We start from the raw sequence: 22,258 nt of genomic DNA on the forward strand, positions 1-22,258 counted from the left end.
TTGCTTAGATTTTTTTTAAGTTACCGAGACATAGACACTCTACAAAGTGAAAACCCATGAAAAATACGTCTGAGCGGATTTGCAAGGTGTCTGAGCCAGCTATCTAATGTTAGCATGCTAGCCTACTACCCACAAGGTAAACAGCCCTGGGGTCTCCGTGGGTTCTCAGTCTTTTCGACGGGCAGTTACAAAATTTGGGAGGTGCACATCAGGCCACAGAGAGGTGCTCGGAGATGGTTTGCAACGTTGGAGAGGACTCTCCGTAAATGGACAACCATAAATCTGCCTTAAGGATCAGGATTGATACAGATGCAAAAAGGCATGCAGCAGCTATCAACACAAATTACTAATTGATTAAGTTATTAGGACATGTAGGCCTAACCAGTGAGCACTGTAGGTAGAATAACATGAATGATTTATTAAATGAAACGGTTGGTGGTACAGGTATTTCTCACAAATAAACACAGTATTTTTCAGTAGAGATAAAAGATTGTGTTAACAAGCATCACGTAGTGGGTCAAAGGGGCCCCTCAAGTAAAATTAAGAGAAATATCAGAAATATCACCCTACTGGACTGGGGCTGCGTGAGATGCAGCCACTAGGGGGCGGAAGTTCCCACTCCCCTCCCCTCCCCTACTTTACATCGCAGATGGAAGGAGAAACTCTCACGTGTGTAGGAGGAGGAGGCGGGTAAGGACTGCTGAAGGAGCGGAGGTGAGTGTATCATTGCATGACATCAACAATGTCGTAAACAACAACAACTCAGCAAAGCTATCCTACTGTATACAGACCATTAAAAACATCATGGGAGCTATAGGCAGTGTGACTCTCCTTGTAGGTCGAGGAAGTGCTCTGACTAGTGGAAATCTTACGGCTAATCTATGGCTGCATTAGCTCGCTAGCTCAGGTTTCCCTATTAGCTTGCAAGATAGCTAGCAACATGTTATTTAGGCTAACAAATGTTAGCTAGCTGTCTAACCCGGTATCTCCAGGTGATGTCAGTCATCATTATACATTTAGTCCAGATTTGTGTTTTATCATTAGTAACAAAAACACAGAGGGTGATTTATAATTGTTTTGGTAAACGTACGTTAACTTTAGTGTCTGACGTTATCGTATGTCTGTAACGTTATACGTTTAGTTCAACTAGCATAATTTGCAAGCTAACTAAGTTATTGGTAACTATCCAACGGGAGCTAGTGGATACACCATTCGGTAAATGTGATGGGGAATGTATGACAATATCTCAGTGTATTTGGGACTGGAATATTAAATTATGTGGTGAAATTTTAGTCTGTTTAAGTAACTTTAGATAATGTTAGCCAACAAATTGTTATGGTTATGTCTAAAACAACGCTACCCTTATAAACGTTAGCTAGCTAGCTAGCTCATAACACCAGGAACAGCTTTCCAATACGTTACTCCAAACGCTTGTCAGTTATTAATCTCCGACAAATTTTCTTTCTCCTTTTTTTCGCCTTTGCATAGCTGATCTCTGATTCGAACTTCTATATTCTGTCTCATTACAGAAGAGAGGTGGTAAGCGTGCTTTGGTTAAAGGAAGACAAAAATGCAGACCGAACCAGCGCTTTGGGATGAGAAGAAGGCCTATGAGGAACTCTTATACTGGGATAGTTTAATACAAGATGGCCATCGACTACACCCTCACGATTTTGACAGGTAATCATGGTCTTTTGTACGAGGGTCATGTTCACTTACTTGCCTTTTTATGTTGTTATGTAAGCAATAATTGACAAAGGCTGCCTCACTCTACCTGCAGGACTGGTTTATACAGAATAGGAATATGTTTAGAGAGTATGTTATGTGCAAATGATAATTGGTTTGGTTTATTTCAGAGTGTATGATCTTGTATACTGTACGTCCACAATGATACATTTACTGCAGTGCAATACATTTGTGATAAAGTGGCAGGAGCTTATCTGTTGTAATATGTTCTACTCCTGGCAGGTATGAGGACCTGCGGTACTGGTATGACTGCCTGCACTATGACGAGGAGCTCAGGAAGTACGATGAATACATCGCAGCCATCCATGAGCAGGAGAATCAGCATGCCTTTGCCCCGCAAGCCGTAAGCTCTCCACATTGAACTTTGACCTTGCCTGCACAAGTGTTACATAATTGTGTTGAGCTGTGGTATATTTTGTCCTTGATTTAAAAACTGGCTTGATCAAAGGTGTAAATATTATGTCTAAACATTTCTCCTCATCATAACTGTTTTCGATAATCACATTTTCAGAAATGGCAAGATGCAGTCATACTAAAGTCTGGAATCACATGATCATACCTGCCAACATTTGAGTAGCAAAATCCGGGAGATTTCGGCGACGGCGGTGGGAGGGGCGGGGCCGGGGGGCAAATGTTGGTTTTACGGGATGTTGTACATATAAGTGTATATAGACAACTTATTTATTATATATGATGTAGTCTTCAGTATATAAATAAATACACAATAACTGTATTTATTAGCAAAAAAATATGCAAACATCTTATTAGTAGGATTACTACAATGTACTTAATTCCTATAAACATCTTCGCTCAGTTAGGTTACTTAAAAGCAATAGCATGCGCAGAAAGATCAACTGCGCAATAGAATCTAGGTTTGCCAGATTGACAAATTGGTTGAAAATGGTAGGCTATATTTATTGTATTTATGTGTATTTATTGTGTAAAGGTTGACGGATCCCCATTCAAAGTGAATGATGGCAAGCTCAGACACCTCACAAATCCTCTCAGACATATTTTTCAGTTACAATAATGGGTTTTTTACATTGTACAGTGTCTATTTCTCGGTAACTTTATAAAAATATAAGTAAAACAACCAACTTTTAGGTACAAATTCGACCATCTACGGAGTTTGGTCCGCCAGCTTTTTTTTTAGCTTCGGTCTCTTGAGACGTCACGTGACCATAAACGTGATCTGATTGGCTAGAGCCTATGTTGTCTTTGCATTACAGGCAATTTGATTGGCTGACGCTGGCTTTGCCTCTCATGCTTGCGATTCATACATGATCTGGCAACTTTAGAACATTGACACACATTTTGATTGGATTATTAATAAAATACATTTGTAACTCGTGAAATACGGGAGACTACCGGGAGAAAGGACAAAACGGGAGGGCGGCGGGAGATGGATCAGAAAACGTGAGAAACCTGGGAAAAACGGGAGAGTTGGCAGCTCAGCACATGATGCCAAGAATTTGACCAGACACTGGATATGTTTAGCTGTGTCAGATTTTCCAAACAAATCACAAGCTCATAGCAAAGTCAGAGATATCCCACTGTACAGAAGAACAACACAATAAACAATTGAATTGACATAATTGAGGAATTTTAATGTGTGAAATATAGCATTTTTCTTCCCCACTGTGGAGTGCATTGTCTACCAGGCATGTTTAATGGCAGCGTTCCTCTCCCCCTCCCTCGTCCGTCTCACAGCCCCCCACACCACCCAACCGCTTGTTTGCTAGTGCTGACCGTTACATGATGATGAAGCACACCGATATCTACCCCCCGGCAGAGGAGCTGGAGGCTGTGCAGACCATGGTGGGACATGTGGAGTGTGGCCTTAAGGCTGTGGCTGATTGGATGAACGAGCAGGATATGATGCGGTCTGCTGAGAGGTGAGCGTGAAGGGATGCCCTAGCAGTCAGGGTTAGGGGCATAAAGCAGCCACTCGTTTACCTAAGGGCTTAGGATTCTGCTCCAGACTGACCTGGGGTCTGCTCAAAGAGGATGAATGCAGTATGTTAGCCTGGTGACACCAGCCTACGTATTTCCGCCTGAATTGATTTCAAGCTCATACTCAGTCTGGCCCAGCCCCATCGACAATTGTCTCCAGAACTCAAAATTTTGCAGGACCAATCAGCGAACAGTTCAGAGCTGTGACGCAAAACTCGCCTTGGAGGAAAAGACACGAAAAGCTATCGGAAAAGTTGTCTCAACTCTCGAGAACATCAGAAAATTAAAAGGAGAACAAGAGTATTTTCTTGTAAGTTTTATGATTGGAAAGGACGTCGTAGCTCTTCTCCCAACTGGCTTTGGGAAGAGTTTAATCTACCGAATGCTAACTAAACGTTGCTGATTGGTTAAGGGAACTCCAATGATTTTAAACCTCAAGATAAGCACCCGCCCATCTCGGAAACCAAAATGCATTGGGTTGGCCCAGACTGAAAGACGGAATGAAATGGAGTCACAGGCTGGTAATGGCCAGGCTAGCAGTATGTGGCAGCATGTGAAGAAACCTCAATGGCATGAAAGGAACATGAATGTGTGTTAACTGCTGCTTTATTCTCCCCCCCAAGCGAGCCTTCCCGCACCCTGCACGGGGTGTTCCGAGTGGGCCTGGTGGCCAAGGGCTTGCTGCTGAAGGACGATCTGGAGCTGGAGCTGGTGCTGCTGTGTAAAGACATCCCCACCAATTCCCTGGTCATGATGGTGACGGGCAAACTCTCATTACAGCTGAAGGTATCACCAGCGCCATAGAAATGTTTTGGGCCCCCCGGACAGACATTTATGGCACATACACGTTAAAGAAATCTGACATGTTGTAGAGCTCTGAGCCCAGATTCTCCTCTACTGACAGAGCATCGCCGATGAGGACTATACTGTCACTCCGTGTCCTAAGGAGGCCTGCATTAAGATCAAGACCGCAACAGAACCAGTGCTGACCCTCGTGGTCCACGTGACCTCCCCAGAAGTCAGGCAGCAGGCTGAGCATGGAGGTAGGTCCAGAGCAGCCTGGCTCATGATGTCTTTTCTGGGCTCTAGTGTTGCAAGAGAAGCACAACTCTGTGTGTCTCAGTGTTGTTGATCATTGCTCTGGGAGTTTTTCTTTCCCTCCTGTAGCTTTGACATGGGTGACGTAGTACTCAGGTGCAAAGGGTACACAACCTCGTTGCTCTTTTCAGTCGAATCTCGTTCGTTGATGGTTCCTAGCGTTTCTAGGTAGGCTTTTCGAGACATAAAGTGCAAATACACGCGTGTGCTTTATTTTTTAAAGTTGTTTAAATGGTTTGTATTGCAGCAAAAACGCTACATGAAATTGACACAGTTCATTTGTAGATTTGTGAACTTAATGAGGTGGACTCATTCGTTGGCAGACATTGTACTTGATAGGGCTTTTGAATTTAGCTTGTTTGCTTTTAATTTAAATTTAGATCAGTTTATTTTTTAGTGTCATGGAGTCAAATGAATTCAAGCCTTAATGAAACTTTGCTCCAGCAAGTCTCATGTGAGTCCACAAATCAGTCTTGTTTTGCTGCAGTAAGGACCTGTTTGGTATTCAGTCGTTTTACTTTTGAAGTATTGTTGCTTGTGTTCAAAATCTGATTATTTTATCCAAATCTTCAAGTCTGTCCACTTTTAGGGATGCTGGACCTTTGACCAACTGGACGCTATGTGTCTTTGAAGGGGGAAAAGCAGTATACCTTAAAAAGAGGGAGAGGGGAGGGGCTCCACCTTTAGCAATGTGTTATATATGCCCATATAATAAAATGACCATAGATGTAAAAGAGTGGTGAATTTTTAAACATCTGCACGTAAAGACAGTGGCTTGCCATGTCCGTTGGCACAGTGAGTTGCACATTAAACTGCATTAGTCATAAGTAGGAGGGCGGGGGTGCCAGAATACAGTGGTTAGGAGCCCCTCTCCCCTCTCACTCTGGGTGCCGGTGGCATGGCAACACTGCCTCTTCCCCTGGGACATGTAACAGAACCCCGCTTGGTCAAACTGTGCCTTGTCTTCTCATTCCACTCGCCAATAGAAATGCAATCGGTCAGCCCTCCACCGGACGCCCTGGACAGGCAGAAATGCCTGGATGCCTTGGCGTCTCTACGCCACACCAAGTGGTTCCAGGTTTGCACCCTGCCTTTACTTGTCACGCTGTTTGATTAAATGACCGGACCTCCCAGACCTAAATCAGATGTGTATTTCATGAGTAGTTCACCCATCATTTCATATCCTGACATCCTGTAAGTGTGTTAGAGGGGCTGTGTCTATAGATCAGTGGGGATTTATACTTTGTGCAGAGTGTATTGAACAGTAGCAGGCAGCTCAGTAATTATTCTCAGTTCGTAGTTCCTGGTAAATTCTAATATTGGCATGGGGTGTCATGGGGTGTTTCATGATTCAACATATCAAGTTATTTTGTGCTTCATGCTGTGCCTGTTTGTCTCTCTCTGGTTGTGAGACTTCCTCACTTGTCAGATTCATTTCAGCATCATAGTGTTGTGTTAAGTGTTGTGTGTAGATGGCCAGTAATGGTAAGAGCCTTCCAGCCAGTGAACATGTCTAAATGTAGGAATGTTTGCAATGATCATGTGAAATGTGGGTGAACTACTCCCTGAAGCGTTTGAGATCGTTTTGATACGGTCGTAACAGCATGTCAAATGTTAATCCAAACAAACGTGGGTCTTAAGACGTTAAGAAATACACATTTGACAACAGGTCTGTCCTTTGGTTGGCCTTCAAAACAACCCCTACAATTCCCTGATTAAAAGGCTTAAAGCTCCTAAAAAAGTACCATGCACCACTTGCTTGATTAGTTTAGAGGATCCTTGCAGTAGAAGCTAACCGATGAAGGCATAACTGTGCAAAGCTGACACGTTTTCTTCCCTGTTTGGTTCCCAGGCCAGAGTGACTGAGCTGAAGTCCTGCGTGGTGGTCATCCGCATCATGAGAGATATCTGCACCTGTGTTCCTTCCTGGTTCCCTCTGAAAGGATGGGTGGGTGCAGTGAGCGCAGTATGCAGTTTGCAGTAAGCAGTATGCAGTATGCAATAGAGATCTCCTCTACTGGAGACTTTGGAGAAGAGCCAAATGTGTTGGGTTTTTACTAACATGCCACTTTTTTTACTAACATGCATCTTTTCCTCTTCAAAGGCCCTGGAGCTGCTGTGTGAGAAGGCCATCAGGACCTGCGAGAGATCTTTGGGAGTCGCTGAAGCACTTCGCCGGGTCCTTGAGTGTGTGTCGTCTGGAATCCTGCTAGAAGGCAGGTGTTTGTGCTCTGGTGGTCAGTGAGTGCTTTTGTGATGGAGGCATTATAACTGCTCTCTGAACTAACGCACTGTCTCCATATTCAGACGGCCCAGGTCTCAAAGACCCGTGTGAGTCCGAGTCCACTGATGCTGCCAGTCACATGACCAGCCAGGAGCGAGATGAGCTTACTGCAAGCGCCCAAGTGAGTAGAGAGGCTGCAGAAGGAAACGATTCAAATGCTTGTCCTGTGTGCAGTGATGGGGTCCCACTAGGTTGAGTCCTCGGGCCTTGGCAGATGACTGCGATGGTTGGAGCAGAAGGCTGCCGTCAGAGTTTTTACCCTCCTGGGGAGTTTAGTGTTACTGTTGTAGACAGAGCCTCAGGGAAGCTTCTCTACACTCCACTTCTCTTTAGGGGAAAAAAGCACCCACTTTAAATGTACGATGCCAGTGAAAGGTAGTGTTTGACATTAAAGCCAGTGGATGTGTTTGTGTTCTGCTCTCTCCCTCTCTCACCTTACAGAAAGCCTTAAGACTGGTTGCCTTCGGACAGTTTCACACGGTGCTGGGTATGAAACGACTCAATTACACACCCAAGGCTGCCCGAGGGAGAGCGCTTGGTGGAGGAGGTATGGGTAGGCGTCCCTCAGGTCTTCATTCAGAGATCACAGTAATGGCCAAACAGTTAATTTACCTACTAATCTACTAATTTGTAGATAACTAATGATGACAGAAAGGGGTAGGTCAGTGTAACCCAAGGGGACTCTCTGAGAGTTTATATTTAAGAAATGTCATCACCATGTTCTTTAAATCTGTAGAAGTGCATGCAGAGATGTATGTAAAAACATAACTTTTTTTCATTGTGCCATATTTTAGTCCGTAAGCCTGTGGATCTAATGCCGGCCCCACCGTCGAAGAGACCCATTGAAGATGGAGTCGATAACAGCATCCCAAACAAGAAGAAGAAATTTCAGAAGCCTCTGAAGAAACGTATGTAAATAGCCAGACTCTGACACTATTGTGACCGGAGTTATTACTTTTTTGGAAATGTTTCTGTTTTGAATAAATTAAAAATCATGGTCACGAATACAGTTTTTAATCTACATAAATGTCTGAAAGGGAGTTTACTACAGGACTACAATATTTGTCATATTTGTCAAAGGACCTATTAAGGACAGGGAGATTATATTTTACAGAACATTTGTACATTTGAACATTCAGGTGTTTGTGCTGATGATCCGTATCTGTGTCTGTGTGGACAAGTTGTGTAGGTTAAGTGATCAGTTGTGTGGTTCAGGTGTTTGTGTTGATGACCCGTATCTGTGTCTATCTGTGTCTGTGTGTGGACCAGTTGTGTAGTTCATGTGTTTGTGCTGATGATCTGTATCTGTGTCTGTGTGGACCAGTTGTGTAGTTCATGTGTGTGTGCTGATGATCCGTATCTGTGCGGTTCCTCCCTGCAGCCACCCCAGCAGAGCAGAGCAGCCTTCCCCAGAGCTCGGTGGTCATGCTGAAGCTCAATAAGATGCGCCCTGGCCTCCTGTACCGGCTGGTCTCCCAGACGGGCCCCGTGCACATGCCCGTCTTCACCATGGCTGTGGACATCGATGGCAAGACGTACGAGGCCTCCGGGCCGTCCAAACGCCTGGCCAAGCTGCAGGTGGCCCAGAAAGTGAGTGTGTCTGTGTTTGAGGGTTATTGAGCGGCTACTTGAGACTGCACTCTAGACAGTACTGTAGTTCACTATGAAGTCTGAAAAGCTGCTAGATGAAGTCCAGTCCACTATGTCTCCTCGGTGAAGATGTCTTCTCCTTGGTGACGATGTCTTTGCTCTGGTATCCTTAGTGACGATGTCTGTGCTCTGGTCTCCTTGGTGACGATGTCTGTGCTCTTCCCTCAGGCTCTGGAGGGGTTGGGTGTCCGTCTGGGTCCGGAGAAGAAGGCTGTGGCCCCAACACACCCCCTAGTCAAGGTGGAACGGGAGGAGCCGCCTGCCCAGCCCACAGCCCCAGCTCCAGCTCCAGCTCCAGCCTCAGCACCAGAGGAGAGCACCGAGGTGAGGCCAGGGTAGAACCACCCACTACTCACTCACTCGCCCTGGTGTTTCATCATCCCCTCAATGTAGTAGAGGCAGATAGAGTGGACTGCCCACTCTGACATGAGGTGGCCATGAAGAGACTTGTTGCTGGGGTGTACAAATACATCATTTTGAATCATGTTTTCCTTAAAATAATGAAAACAATTCAAAGAAAAAAAAAAAGCAATATAGTGGGAGTGGGGTAGGTAAGGGATAATCCCACGGGTGGTGTTCGGTCGTAGCCACCGAGGCCACAGGCAGAGTGGCGTAGGCAACGACACCCGTGGGATTATCCCTTACCTACCCCACTCCCACGAGTGCTATATTGCTTTTATAAAACAATTCTACCGTCAACAAATTAACATTTCAACACAAAGTTATTGATTAAAAATGGTTTATTTCGCCATTGTTTCTCCGCAACAAAGAATAGTTCCATTGTCAACGTTTTGGTTTGGAATTTTAAGAATTTTGAATTAACGGTTATCATCAACGCAAATATTTCATCGCGGAGTGATTTTATTATTAACTGTGAAAGGTCCCGTAACTGTTGGTATGTTGATGAATAACCTAAAGCATGGAACGTCTCTCGTCCAATCAGAAACAGCTAAATTACGCGATAGAACCCAATTGTTTTATAATTAGAAATAATAGACACAATACAAGTACTTTAATTGTGTTTCTTCGATTTCTCCATGCAGCAGGCGCAGTCTGCCTTCCAGGCTGGCCCCATCCTCACCAAGCACGGCAAGAACCCGGTGATGGAGCTCAACGAGCTGCGCCGAGGCCTCAAGTATGAGCTGGTGTCCGAGACGGGCAGCAGTCACATCAAGAGTTTCGTCATCGAGGTCAGTCAGCGTGCCAACTCCATTAACATCACCATGCTAGTGGCTGTGACAGTGTATGCAGCATGTCATCACACAAACTTGAGAGCCCTGAGATTGTCTGGAGCTTTTTGAATCTCAAATCTCTCCTTAAGACACCTCAGCCTTTTTGTCTTGATGAATTAAACACCCAGTCTTTGAACATCTGAAATGCTAAGATGCTATTCCCTTTTAAGTACTTCTGAAGCCTCTGAAAATGAATTACAAACCACGGCCATAATTTGCCCATATACTGTATGGTCTTCTTTGTCAGAGCTTTGTTTTCGCTATGGGAAAATAACAATGACATGTTGGTAACAAAGTAGTCTCAAATGCTCCCTTTTTTGCACTTCATACTGTTGTCGTCTGACTTTCAGACTTCCACCACAGATAGATGGCGTTAAGAGGGTTAACTCAAACTAACTAGTAGTGTGCAAAAAGAACATTTGCAAGCTACCAACATGCCCCTTACAATGGTTTCCGGGTCACAACCAAGAAAAGGCGATTTTCACACATGTATTCTCATTCCCGATTTGTATTTATTAGAACATTTAAAAAAAATACAAAATAACAGGCCTTATTTTTCTGTTCTCACCTCAATATGAAAAGGGCCACCAAGTGCACAGACCCCATTCTGTCGCATTAGGAACCATGGTGTTTGTCAGTGGACAGGGTCAAAAGAACAATGGCCTCTCCTGATGTAGTGAATCCATGTGCTTTTGGAAAGACTGAGTTAGTTTGACCCATAGATATAGGGTTGACCTGTGAATTCGGTCGAAAAAGATAATAATCCCAGCAAACATTGTCTAGTCTAGTAATCATATTCCAGCATATGTTTACTGCTGAGTTTTATATGGTACACTATAAGGGTGTGCCAAAATATCGATATGACGATATATCGCGATATTTCGTCTTGCGGGACGTTATCGATATACTGACGCCAAATATCGATATTTAAACAATAAACATACAGCCGTTCTAAACAGATTCTCTCACAAAAACCCGCTACAGACTTAATCTACAGAGTCACTACTTCAAGACCCCACATGAGGGCGCTCAAGAATTAGAGTGAAGTCCACTGCAGTCAGTGAAAAAAAAAGAAGACGTTAGTATGCTGAAATACCGTAGGTTATTTACGTAGCTTACCAGGCATGAGAATCACTCACCTTTCAGCGAAATTCGCCGTTTTGAAAACAAAATAGGTGACCTACGTGAATCGTGTAGATTCGATGAGTTTTGTTTTTGTGGGGGGGGGGGGTTGCTGGCGGCGGCAAGGTGCTCAGTGTTGCCAGATTGTAAATTGCGTATCATATCAAAGGCTCAAAATGATCGTATTTGGAGGATAATGAATTATATCTGTCAACACTGGGAAAGTTTGACCAATGACAGAGCTCGCGCATGAAGGTGGAACGTAAGTGATACCCTTTCCAAAACGTGTCAAGACGTAATAACTCATTTGTGAAAGACCCAGAGAAACAATAATATCCGACAAGGCAAAATCCCGGACAATTTTGGAATCCCTGCTGGACGCATTTTTTTTTGTGACCGTAATGTTAGCATTTAAAACATGTGTTCGGTAACTTAACGGGATGATTCATTTCAAGGGGTATAACCTTCAGATACAAGTATGAAAAAGTTAGCAATGATGTGATTAGCCTGGTAACGAGACGGCTACGGTGTGAATAACTGATGGAGTAAGATCATTTAGCTACATTAACTCAAACGCCACGGAGACTCCCTGTTCTAACTTTGAATCGCTCTGTTGGGGCAAAGTGACCATTGCAAAGGTGTTTGACTACAGACTGTTAACGTAGCAAATAATTCCTACTATTGCAGCCAGTCAACCTACAAGCCTTGCAGGTATAAAACAAATCATGACGTCAGATGACCATTTTCAGTCTCGTTACCATAAACAAGACCCAATACAGAGCAACCCTCAGCACTGACATGATAAGCACTTCGGTGACAAGAAAGGTGAGCATGGCTGCAAAGGGGACTCTTGTCACATGGAAGGCTTCAGTGATGCTCTGCTCAAAAAGGCCAAGTCGCCAAGCTATGAGGCAAAGCAGTCAAGAGCAAGTGCCACTGGAAGTAGATAGATGGATACTTTAATAGGAGCTTAACATATTTAAATATATATATCCAGTTATTCAACATAATAAATCAGCGGCGAAAAAAACAATAGAATCATATTTTCTTGACAAGAATTCCATAAATGAAAAGAGATCCTTACATTTTGCATCATTTAGTAGGCTACTTCTAAAGAATATATGATTGTATTGTTTTTTTCGCCGCTGATTTATTATGTTGAATAACTGGATGATGCGAGTGCATGGAAATATTAACGCGAAGGGCCTCGCCAATAAAATGTATTGAAATCTGAATTGCATAACATTGTATTGGCTGTCAATCATGATGGAAGAGTAGACAAGTTAAGTTACGGCATCTCATCATCTGGGGGCTATGCATTAAGCCATTTGTAGTGCCCTTACCACATTGTGCCTCATATACTGTAAATGATAGACCCAGTGACAGGCTGGCATGTAAGGAGGCCAAAATATTTTTTGACTCATGGCTGAAGCTAAGTTTCTCCAGCTCTCCCCAGGTTGGAAAAAAGCATCTCAAACTGCATCAGATTGACGCTTTAAAATATGGAATATTTAAATTTTACTTACAGGGGGGGCACGCCCCCGGACCCCCCCAGAGGGCTAATATCCTCCTCACCTTTTTCACCCCTTACCCGTTTTCATGCCTGCTTACGTAGGCTAACGTGCTGATGTTAGAAAGTTGGCTGAGTGACGCCTCGCAAATCACATCAACCATTATTGATGGTTACAATGATGGTGTTATCGGATAGTGCAGTGTCTATTTCTCGGTAACTTTTGAAAAATCTAAGCGCAAAAACGCTGACAACATGTACATTTACATACAAAACAAGACCGTCAGCGGAGTTGGTCTGCCATCTTTGTTTACATTATTACCTGCGGAACGTGTCTTCTCTACAGCAGGTGACATAATCAGCTCTCAAAGGAGCTGTCTCACCTCTGAGCATGCTGACCAGTTGCTCTTCCTGAAGAAGAACATGCTGTTTTGAAACGTTTGCACATTACAGATTTACCGTTAATCCTCAACTAAAGGCCGGGATTCAATTAGAGGCCGGGCTTCAGATAGTAGCCGGGGTCGTGGTCCATACGGACAAATAAAGCCCGGGCCCCGAATACAAGCCGGGGGTAAAATAAAGTAGCCTACCGGTATATTACTGTAGCCTACCAGCATCAGTCCGTCGCCTCAAAGTAGGCATCACAATTTAATTGAATGCATTTCACAAATACATCTTCTCCTCATGTTTAATATTATATTATATGATATTGTTGGCTAATCTCATGGGCTGTTTGCAATTAAAAAAGAAATTTCCTCACGTAGGGCTACTAGGCGAATGTTTAGCCTAAATGCACGTATCGTATAGCCTACTGTTGTTTATCTGTAACGTTTTAGTTGGCTAGGTTACTTTTTCCAGAAGGGATCATAAAGCAGTAATAGACTTACGTAACTTTGATATTAAATTCAAAGAGATGGTGTATGATTGCTGAAGAACATTCGGGAGAAAAAGCAGCAAAGAAGTTTGACATTGACCCGAGACGAATGCGATAGGCTACGACTAGCAGGTGGAGGTAGAAAGAAAGAAAGGCTGAATATCAAACCAGCTCGTTGAATATATGTTTTCAGCCCGCGATAAGCATAATAGAGTGTCTAGAAAAATTATTAAATTGAAGGCTTTGGAAATATTTGCCTCCGTGACTGACAGTGAAGACCATAACTCCGATGTTTATTTTTTACGTTGACACACCCTGACCTAAAGCGCTACGCGATGTGCAGGAAGTGTTGAACGCATATTCAATTAATTATATTCGCCTACTGCAATTATGCGAATTATTTAAATAGTACAAGTCTATAACAGAAGATAAGTAAGAAATAAAGGCCTGCCCCTAATACAAGCCTGCCCCAAATAAAGGCCGGTGCGCTGTGCAGCCTAAGTAAATACAAGCCCCGGCCACTATTTGAGGATTTACGGTAGTTGAATTGTACAGAAGTTAAATACTAAGCATAGGTTAAATGCTCTGTGTTCACAAAGAACAAAGTTTTCATAAAACAATTTGATTCTGCTTGTTCAGCAGCACTGTGTCCATTGTTTACAGAAAAGTTGATAACTAAGCGCTGAAATATGTTTTGTGCATTTATTTTGTTTTCAAATTTTCTGTTACTTTGCAGAAAATATTTTTGAAGCATTACTTTGCATCATTCTGTACACTGTGCAGTACACTTTATTTTACTTGTTTTTTCTTGATTCTTGATTTTTCGTGCAATTCATGTGAAATTCATGTGAAATGGATTCAGTGCAATTAATAAATTCTGAATTTCTTCAGTGACACAGATATCGTGATGTATCGTGGGTGAAATTTCTTGCAATATATCGATAATCGCAGAATCGCTGTATCGTGATATTATCGTTATCGTGGGTAAAATATCGTGATAGTATCGTATCGTGGGGTACCTAGTGATACCCAGCCCTAGTACACTACACTCCTAACTGTGCAACTAGTGTCACATGATGTGTGTGTGTGGGTGGGCTGTATGATGCATCTCCCTCCCTGACGCTGTCGAATCATTTAGGGATGCTAATGTTTGTTTTAGTACGCATAAGCAGAATTATGGCCACACTAAAGAGCCTAGGTCTCGAGTGCTTCTAAAGAACTTAGGTCTCTAGGACCACACTAAAGAACCTAGGTCTCTAGGACCACACTAAAGAACTTAGGTCTCTAGGACCACACTAAAGAACTTAGGTCTCTAGGACCACACTAAAGAAGCTAGGTCTCTAGGACCACACTAAAGAACCAAGGTCTCTAGGACCACACTAAAGGAGCTAGGTCTCTAGGACCACACTAAAGGAGCTAGGTCTCTAGGACCACACTAAAGAACCTAGGTCTCTAGGACCACACTAAAGAAGCTAGGTCTCTAGGACCACACTAAAGAACCTAGGTCTCTAGGACCACACTAAAGGAGCTAGGTCTCTAGGACCACACTAAAGAACCAAGGTCTCTAGGACCACACTAAAGGAGCTAGGTCTCTAGGACCACACTAAAGAACCTAGGTCTCTAGGACCACACTAAAGAACCTAGGTCTCTAGGACCACACTAAAGGAGCTAGGTCTCTAGGACCACACTAAAGAACCTAGGTCTCTAGGACCACACTAAAGAAGCTAGGTCTCTAGGACCACACTAAATAACCTAGGTCTCTAGGACCACACTAAATAACCTAGGTCTCTAGGACCACACTAAAGGAGCTAGGTCTCTAGTGCTTCTGAAGAACTTAGGTCTCTAGGACCACACTAAAGAAGCTAGGTCTCTAGGACCACACTAAATAACCTAGGTCTCTAGTGCTTCTGAAGAACTTAGGTCTCTAGGACCACACTAAAGGAGCTAGGTCTCTAGGACCACACTAAAGGAGCTAGGTCTCTAGGACCACACTAAAGGAGCTAGGTCTCTAGGACCACACTAAAGAACCTAGGTCTCTAGTGCTTCTGAAGAACTTAGGTCTCTAGGACCACACTAAAGAACTTAGGTCTCTAGGACCACACTAAAGAAGCTAGGTCTCTAGGACCACACTAAAGAACTTAGGTCTCTAGGACCACACTAAAGAAGCTAGGTCTCTAGGACCACACTAAAGAACTTAGGTCTCTAGGACCACACTAAAGAACTTAGGTCTCTAGGACCACACTAAAGAAGCTAGGTCTCTAGGACCACACTAAAGAACTTAGGTCTCTAGTGCTTCTGAAGAACTTAGGTCTCTAGGAGCACACTAAAGGAGCTAGGTCTCTAGGACAACACTAAAGAACCTAGGTATCTAGTTCTTCTTAAGAAGCTAGGTCTCTAGTGCTTGCAAAGGGACATTTGATTTGAGTTGTCAAATGTAGGCCACGTTCACACCCTGAGGGGAGTAGAAGTAGGTTAGCACTCTGTACCATCAAGGACATCAGGAACAAGCACCATCTCAAACAGACATTAGTGTCCCTTAATGATTGGACAGAGTGCAGGAAGGGAGGTGCATCGCCAATCCCACCCACCCACCCACACACACACACACACACACACACACACACACACACACACATCATGTGACACTAGTTTCACAGTTAGGAGTGTAGTGTACCATAACAAACTCAGCAATACACATATGCTGGAGTATGATTACTAGACTAGACAGTGTTTATTTATTATTGATCTAAACTGTCTGTCTGTCTCAGGTGGAGGTTGATGGACAGAAGTTCCAGGGCACGGGTTCGAGTAAGAAGCTGGCCAAAGCCAACGCAGCCATGGCCGCCTTAGAGAAGGTCATGCAGGCCAGCATCCCTTTTAAGAAGAAGAAGCCTCCCATGGTAAAGCAGCCAGAGCTCTTTTTCTCTTGGACTTGTAATATACCATAACAATTGTATTTTCTCTTTGAGTTATCATGTACCATTAAAAGCATATTTTTTTTTTCTTGAATTCCAAGTCTTTGTTTGGTAGTGTCTTAAATCCCGATCACAGATTCAGTAAAAAGGCGACGCCTAACATGAGGGTGTTGTGTGTGTGTGTGTGTGTCTCCCCCAGCAGTATGGCTCAGGCTTCGGTGCTCAGGCAGGAGCTGTTCGCGGCAGGGGCCGGGGCCGAGGGCGAGGCCTGAACCACACCACTACCACCAACTACTCAGGTGAGGCCGTGTCCAACCATCCTCCTGACTGACCTTTGACCTCCACAGCACTGACCTCCTCTCCTCACTCCCCTCCTCCTGACTGGAGTCCTCCCCCACCAGACTAACCTTTGACCTCCACAGCACCCCTCTCCTCACTCCCCCCTCTCACATGAGTGTGACCTCATGTTTGTGTCCCTGATGATCTGTTTCAGCTGGTGGGATGGGAACCTACGGCTACGACAGCACCTCCACACCCATGTACAGCAGCACTTACAGTACGTCCCCTCAGTTTCACACTCTATGACCTGTGGGGTTTGGGTCAAGTCTTCTCCGCTAACTCAATCCTTCCTCTGTCCTGCCCGTCCACCAGACCCAACCTCCACCAGCACCGGAGCCCAGACTGGCGTCTCCGAGGGTCGAGCAGCCACCTCCTCTACTGCTGCTGCAGGCGTGGGCCCAGCGCTGGCCTCCTACATGTCGGGCTATGGCAGCTACGCCAGCAGCACGGCTGTGACCGCCTCTGGCCCCAAAGCTGCTGCCCCTGCCACCACGGCCTACCCAGCCCCTTACAGCCACACCTACGCCCCATACAAGAAGCCCGCGGCCAGCCAGCCTCCAGTGGTGGGGCCTGACTATGGGTATGGTTACCCCCGGCACACGGCAGAGGCTCCGACCGCCACGGACTACAGCTATGGAGGTGAGCACCGCACAGGGTCTGGGCTAGGGTGTCAGGGATGCTGTCAGGGTATAAGGAGTTTTAGCGCTAGTAAATGAGCATAAATGTCTGTCAGCTGTGCCACACCTTACCCAGTTGTGTGTGTGAGTGCTCCGTGCTCATGTGTGCATCATCAAGCACATCACAAACCATCTCTGGAGTTACCCAGTTCTGATGACCGTTTTACATTGACTGGTTTAGTTATGTTCTTAGTTATGTGCCATTTCTATTCCTGGCTAGCAGTGTAATGAAGATTGACTATTACTGTATTTATATGTATAAATCTACAGCCTTTAATTCCTTCTGCCATTCTCCTGCATCATCTCCCCCTGTAGCTTATGCCGGCCAGATGTCCTATGGTGTGCCAGGAGCTCAGGGCTACGGCTACAGCCAGTCTGCCTATCCCAACATCGGGGGCTACGCCACTGGATCCACCTACACCTACAAATAGATGACCTGCAGCCGCGATTTACCCTCTCTTTGTTTTACGGTGCTGGGAAGCTCACTTGCTTCAACTGAAATGTACAGCATCTCAAATCAAGCATGGCTTAACCTTTCTCTTTCTCTTTTCTGATTTCTTTTCTTTGTTTGTTTGTTTTTTTTTTTTTTTTCATTATAATTTTTTAATCAAGGCCCATGTGTTGCTTGTTTTAGGTGATGATTCAGAATTGGATTTGATTTAGCTTCTTCGCTATTTCGGCGAGGCTTAACTGCAGGTCCGTCTCTTGGCTTTCATTACCAGTTTTTCCCCATATCATCTGTTGATATTTATAAGATGTGTCTGTCTGGAAATTTGATTGTAACGGAAATTCATTCTAAGCTCTGACTGGTCAGGATTCTGTTCCTATCGGGGAAAAGAGGAAGTCGGCGTGTTTGAAAAAAATATTTTATTTTCCGTTTGGAGGAGGGGTGGGGGGAGGTTTGTCATCCCCCCCCTTCTTTTGTGATCAGTGTGTTTAGCGGGCTGGGCACAGAAGATGTACATAAGAAGGTGTAGTGGGGTAAGCCACTGCTGCTGACCTTTTATTTTTTATCAAATTCAGTCACATTCTCGGGTTAATGATTCGGTTTTTTTTGCGAATGTAGCCAAGTGGCAAGATCTTTCCAAACGAAGTACAGAACGATCAGACTTTTCTTAACAAATGGATAGTTTGTGTTGTTGTTTTCCAAGTTGTTTGAAATTAATGAGGTTTCTAAATAATAAAGAGTTTTGTATTTTCAATCAGTCTTTAATGTTGTGTTGCATGATTTCAGAAAAATCGAAATGATCTAAAAGCTATTAAGTGGCCTAGAGACATTTTTTTAAGTCCTGACATCTAAGAGGGCCATGATACTGACACATGGGTGAGCGGGTTGAGTTCTTAAACTTCTGAACTAGCTTGAGCTGCCAATTTGCACTTATTTGCTAAATGTTGCAGGACTAATGAATAACCTGTGAGTATTGCAGACATTCCTGACCCAACTGTGTATTAGTTATTTTGAAAGTCGGTTGAAGTAACAAACCTAAAATCATTCGGTTGAAGCTTCAATTCAAACCCAACCCAAAGCTTCTTCTACTAATCCATATTGCACATGAATCCAATAGCCATGGTTTGAATTTCTTTACATAGTAACAAGTAATGATGGCCGGTATCTAAGATCTTTTGTAAGTTGCTTTGTGTAGAAGAATGCTGAAAACTAGAACAATCTTAAGTGACATTCCAAAGAACATCCAAAGGGACTTGACTGTTAAACAGATAATTGGGTCTGTTTGATTTTCTTATCTAATCTCCAGTATCATGTTGACCCTACATCCTCTTTAGGGGATCAAGTTTCAGTCAAGAATTTGACCCCGAGTGGAAAAGATAGATAAACCCTTGTGACAGAAAATCAAAGTAGCACCAGAGTGAACCAATGGAAGCCTTGGCTCCAGCCATCTGCTTGTGGCTTTGTCACATGTACCTGAAGTGACGCTCCGGCACGGAGACTGAGTCAGTGTGAACACGCTTTTCCCACATGGCGTTCTCATGCTCTGACCGTGATCTCGAAGACACACACACACCCTTTAACAGGAGGCTGATATAAGTTGCTGCTTAGAGACGGCCCTTACAGGAGAGTGTTAGAGGGTGACCACTATAAACACATTTCCTCTCGAGGACAACCACTGGGGACTTCTACCACTCACAGTGAGTCAGACGCATCTGCATGACTGCTAGATTTATGTTTAGTCAAAGAGATTAACATTTGGAGTCAGTCAGAGGTGAAGTTTTTTGTCTTATATAAAATGATAAACCTGCAGTAATTATGTCGTTCAGCTGTACATCTGTGTTCTGTGCGTCTCCGTGCCAACAAATGCAAAATACAATAGACTGTCCAAATACAATGACAGGTCTCAATCAAAAAGGGAAAAAAATGTGATATGGAGCGTAGAAACATTTATTTATTTTCATTTTTTAAGATGGCAGAAATATTGTGTCACTTTTCATTGAATGTAATCAGGCCATGTGCAAAAAAAATCAAAATGTATGTAGAAATGTTATATATTAATTTTAATTAATATTTAACCATGTACATCTGTCTTCTCCATCCTGTCTGGTACAGCTGGACTGTAATGGTTCTGCTCTTGTGTTGTGGTTTTGGTATGGCTATTTGTCACTAGGATGCTAGAATCTCTTTGTAACTTTAGCTTGTTGGTAGGCGTGTCTGGAATTTAAAACATTACCACACTTACAACTCAGATAAGTGGTGTTTCAAATAGGCCAATTAGTTTTACTCTATTTTATTTTTCCTTTCACCAAATTGCCCTATGATGACTTGCTGTCCACTCCTCTTTGCCTCAGGCCAATGATCCTGATGATCAATCAGTGTTGACCAAGAGCTGGTTGGCTTGTGTGTTGTAGACCCAGGTGGTGCTGATTAACAGGCAGCTCAGATTTGGCTTTAAAAGAGAGGGCTGGGGGTCACAGGCAGTTAGAGAGTGGTGGAGATAGGATCTGGTAGAAGGTAGTTTGGAGTTGTTGAGTGGTAGTCTTACATGTACTTTTTGTCTTTTGCAAAGATGGCTGCACCACTACTAACTGTCCTGCTCGCTGTTCTACCAGTCATCCTTTGCTACCCAACCTCATATGTTGACCTTGAAGGCAAAGGCAGTAAGTATTGTGCTTCCTTAATCTAGTATCAGAGTTAATTTAGTGTGTTGAGTCTTCACTGACTGGGCAGAGGTCTCCTGATGTGAAGATGCCAATAGCCTGGATAAGCTCCCTTGAAAGTTGAAAGTTCTCTACTGAATATTTTTCTGTTTGAAAACTTGTAATCAGGCAATGCCCCTGTTTGTGCATGTTCAGGTAACAGGTCATCTATTCGCTTCCTGGCACTTGGAGACTGGGGTGGCCTCCCCTACCCTCCCTACATCACCCCCATTGAGAAGGCCACGGCCGTTGAGATGGGGAAAGTTGCTGAGAACATGGGAGCAGATTTTATTCTGGCCCTGGGAGACAACTTTTATTACAAGGGGGTGACTGATGTCAATGACCCCAGGTTTGAGGTTCGTGCCCACGCTTTTTCATATATCAAATTATTGTTGCTTGTCACTGTGTGGAATGACTTAATTTCTGGGCCTTTTCAGGAGACATTTGAGCGAGTGTATACTGCAAAATCTCTGTACGTCCCATGGTTTGTCGTTGCTGGCAACCACGACCATGCAGGAAACGTCCAGGCTCAAATTGATTACACAAAGGTGTCCAAGAGATGGTGAGCTCCTTTGTCTTGTCTGTGACTCGCATGTTGTGGTGAAACTGGGGAAAAACTGGCTGTCTTTGAACCTGATTGTTGCCCAACCCTCAGGCAATTCCCATACTACTACTACGAGCTGAACTTCCGTATCCCTCAGACGGACAGCACCGTGACCATCCTCATGTTGGACACGGTTCTGCTGTGTGGCAAGACTGATGACTTTCTGAACGAGAAGCCCCGTGGTCCCCATAGCACCCATGCCAACCGACAGCTGGCCTGGCTGCAGGATCGCCTCGCCCGCTCCAAGGCTGACTTCCTCCTTGTCGCTGGCCACTACCCTGTGTGGTCCATCTCTGAGCACGGCCCTACTGACTGCCTGCTGAAGAAGCTGCGCCCCCTCCTGGTCAAGTACAAGGCTACAGCCTACTTCTGCGGCCATGACCATAACCTACAGGTTGGTGTTTCTTTCTTTCAAAGGCTTTTTAACACCCACCCCCCCCCCCCCCCCCCCCCCCCTCCCTCTCTCCTAATGCTTTCTTTAATCTCGTGTCTACATTTCTCTGCCTGTGTAGTATCTGAAGGAGTCTGGAATTGGCTACGTGGTTAGTGGAGCTGGGAACTTCATGGACCCTGACGTACGGCATCGCAAACACGTTCCCCATAACTCCCTCAAGTTCTTCACTGGCAAGGCCTCTACCCTAGGTGGCTTTGCACACGTTGAGATCACCAAGAAGAAAATGACCATGACCTTTATACAAGCCAGGGGCACGTCTCTGTACCAGGCCGTCCTTCCCAAACGGGATCTGGACTTTGACAGCGTACCCGACTCTGAGTAGCGGTTACGATTTAAAAACGTCTTTAGTCTCCACCCTTGAACAATGTGTACAACAAAAAAGAAAAATCCACAGGGTCAGTGTCTAATCCTTGTTTTAAGACTATTTTAGTACACTGGAATAAATTGCTTTAAATTGTTTTTTTTATATGTAAATGTGTTTTAAGAGGCTATTAAAATGTCAACTTTATCTTGGGTCTTGACTTTCAATGCTACCTCTACGAGCCTTGTGGTTGTGCGCCTCCTTTTAGCCACAAGATGGCGATGGTAGTCACTATTCTGTGCTGGGGCTGTAACCACAGAACTACCTCAGTCTGTAGAATAAATTGGGTGGA

At 44.1% G+C, this 22,258-nt stretch overlaps 2 protein-coding genes across 3 annotated transcripts; both read left to right on the forward strand.

The window, feature by feature from the left end:
• The first annotated feature begins 676 nt into the window (after window positions 1-676).
• On the forward strand, window positions 677-18,602 carry ilf3a (interleukin enhancer binding factor 3a). Of its 2 annotated transcripts, none has more exons than XM_080837218.1 (20): window positions 677-714; window positions 1,530-1,680; window positions 1,969-2,089; window positions 3,457-3,641; window positions 4,323-4,485; window positions 4,604-4,742; window positions 5,784-5,875; window positions 6,650-6,745; window positions 6,902-7,013; window positions 7,105-7,202; window positions 7,523-7,628; window positions 7,876-7,989; window positions 8,463-8,671; window positions 8,900-9,055; window positions 9,775-9,921; window positions 16,238-16,369; window positions 16,584-16,683; window positions 16,878-16,940; window positions 17,036-17,362; window positions 17,716-18,602. In XM_080837218.1, exons 2-20 carry the CDS (start codon window positions 1,571-1,573, stop codon window positions 17,829-17,831), a joined length of 2,586 nt encoding a protein of 861 aa, XP_080693344.1. In that variant the 5' UTR covers window positions 677-714; window positions 1,530-1,570; the 3' UTR covers window positions 17,832-18,602. The 2 variants fall into 2 exon arrangements, with proteins under 2 accessions (XP_080693344.1, XP_080693345.1); XM_080837219.1 differs by having other exon boundaries at window positions 16,587-16,683.
• Window positions 18,603-20,417: 1,815 nt separating this feature from the next.
• On the forward strand, window positions 20,418-21,927 carry acp5a (acid phosphatase 5a, tartrate resistant; the record flags this gene model as incomplete). The annotated part of the gene is made up of 5 exons (XM_080852206.1): window positions 20,418-20,508; window positions 20,704-20,903; window positions 20,985-21,109; window positions 21,203-21,545; window positions 21,664-21,927. The coding sequence occupies 5 exons, from the start codon at window positions 20,418-20,420 to the stop codon at window positions 21,925-21,927; spliced, it is 1,023 nt and encodes a 340-aa protein (XP_080708332.1).
• Between the last annotated feature and the right edge of the window lie 331 nt (window positions 21,928-22,258).

The sequence above is a fragment of the Sprattus sprattus genome (genome assembly GCF_963457725.1).
Source record: "Sprattus sprattus genome assembly, chromosome: 1".
Lineage (NCBI taxonomy): Eukaryota > Metazoa > Chordata > Actinopteri > Clupeiformes > Clupeidae > Sprattus > Sprattus sprattus.

Excerpts from the sequence above, each read along its gene's own strand:
- ilf3a (XM_080837218.1), top strand. The coding sequence starts at position 1,571 with ATGCAGACCGAACCAGCGCTTTGGGATGAGAAGAAGGCCTATGAGGAA. Across the intron at positions 1,681-1,968 it reads CACCCTCACGATTTTGACAG|GTATGAGGACCTGCGGTACT; the intron begins GTAATCATGGTC and ends TACTCCTGGCAG. Across the intron at positions 8,672-8,899 it reads AGCTGCAGGTGGCCCAGAAA|GCTCTGGAGGGGTTGGGTGT; the intron begins GTGAGTGTGTCT and ends CTCTTCCCTCAG.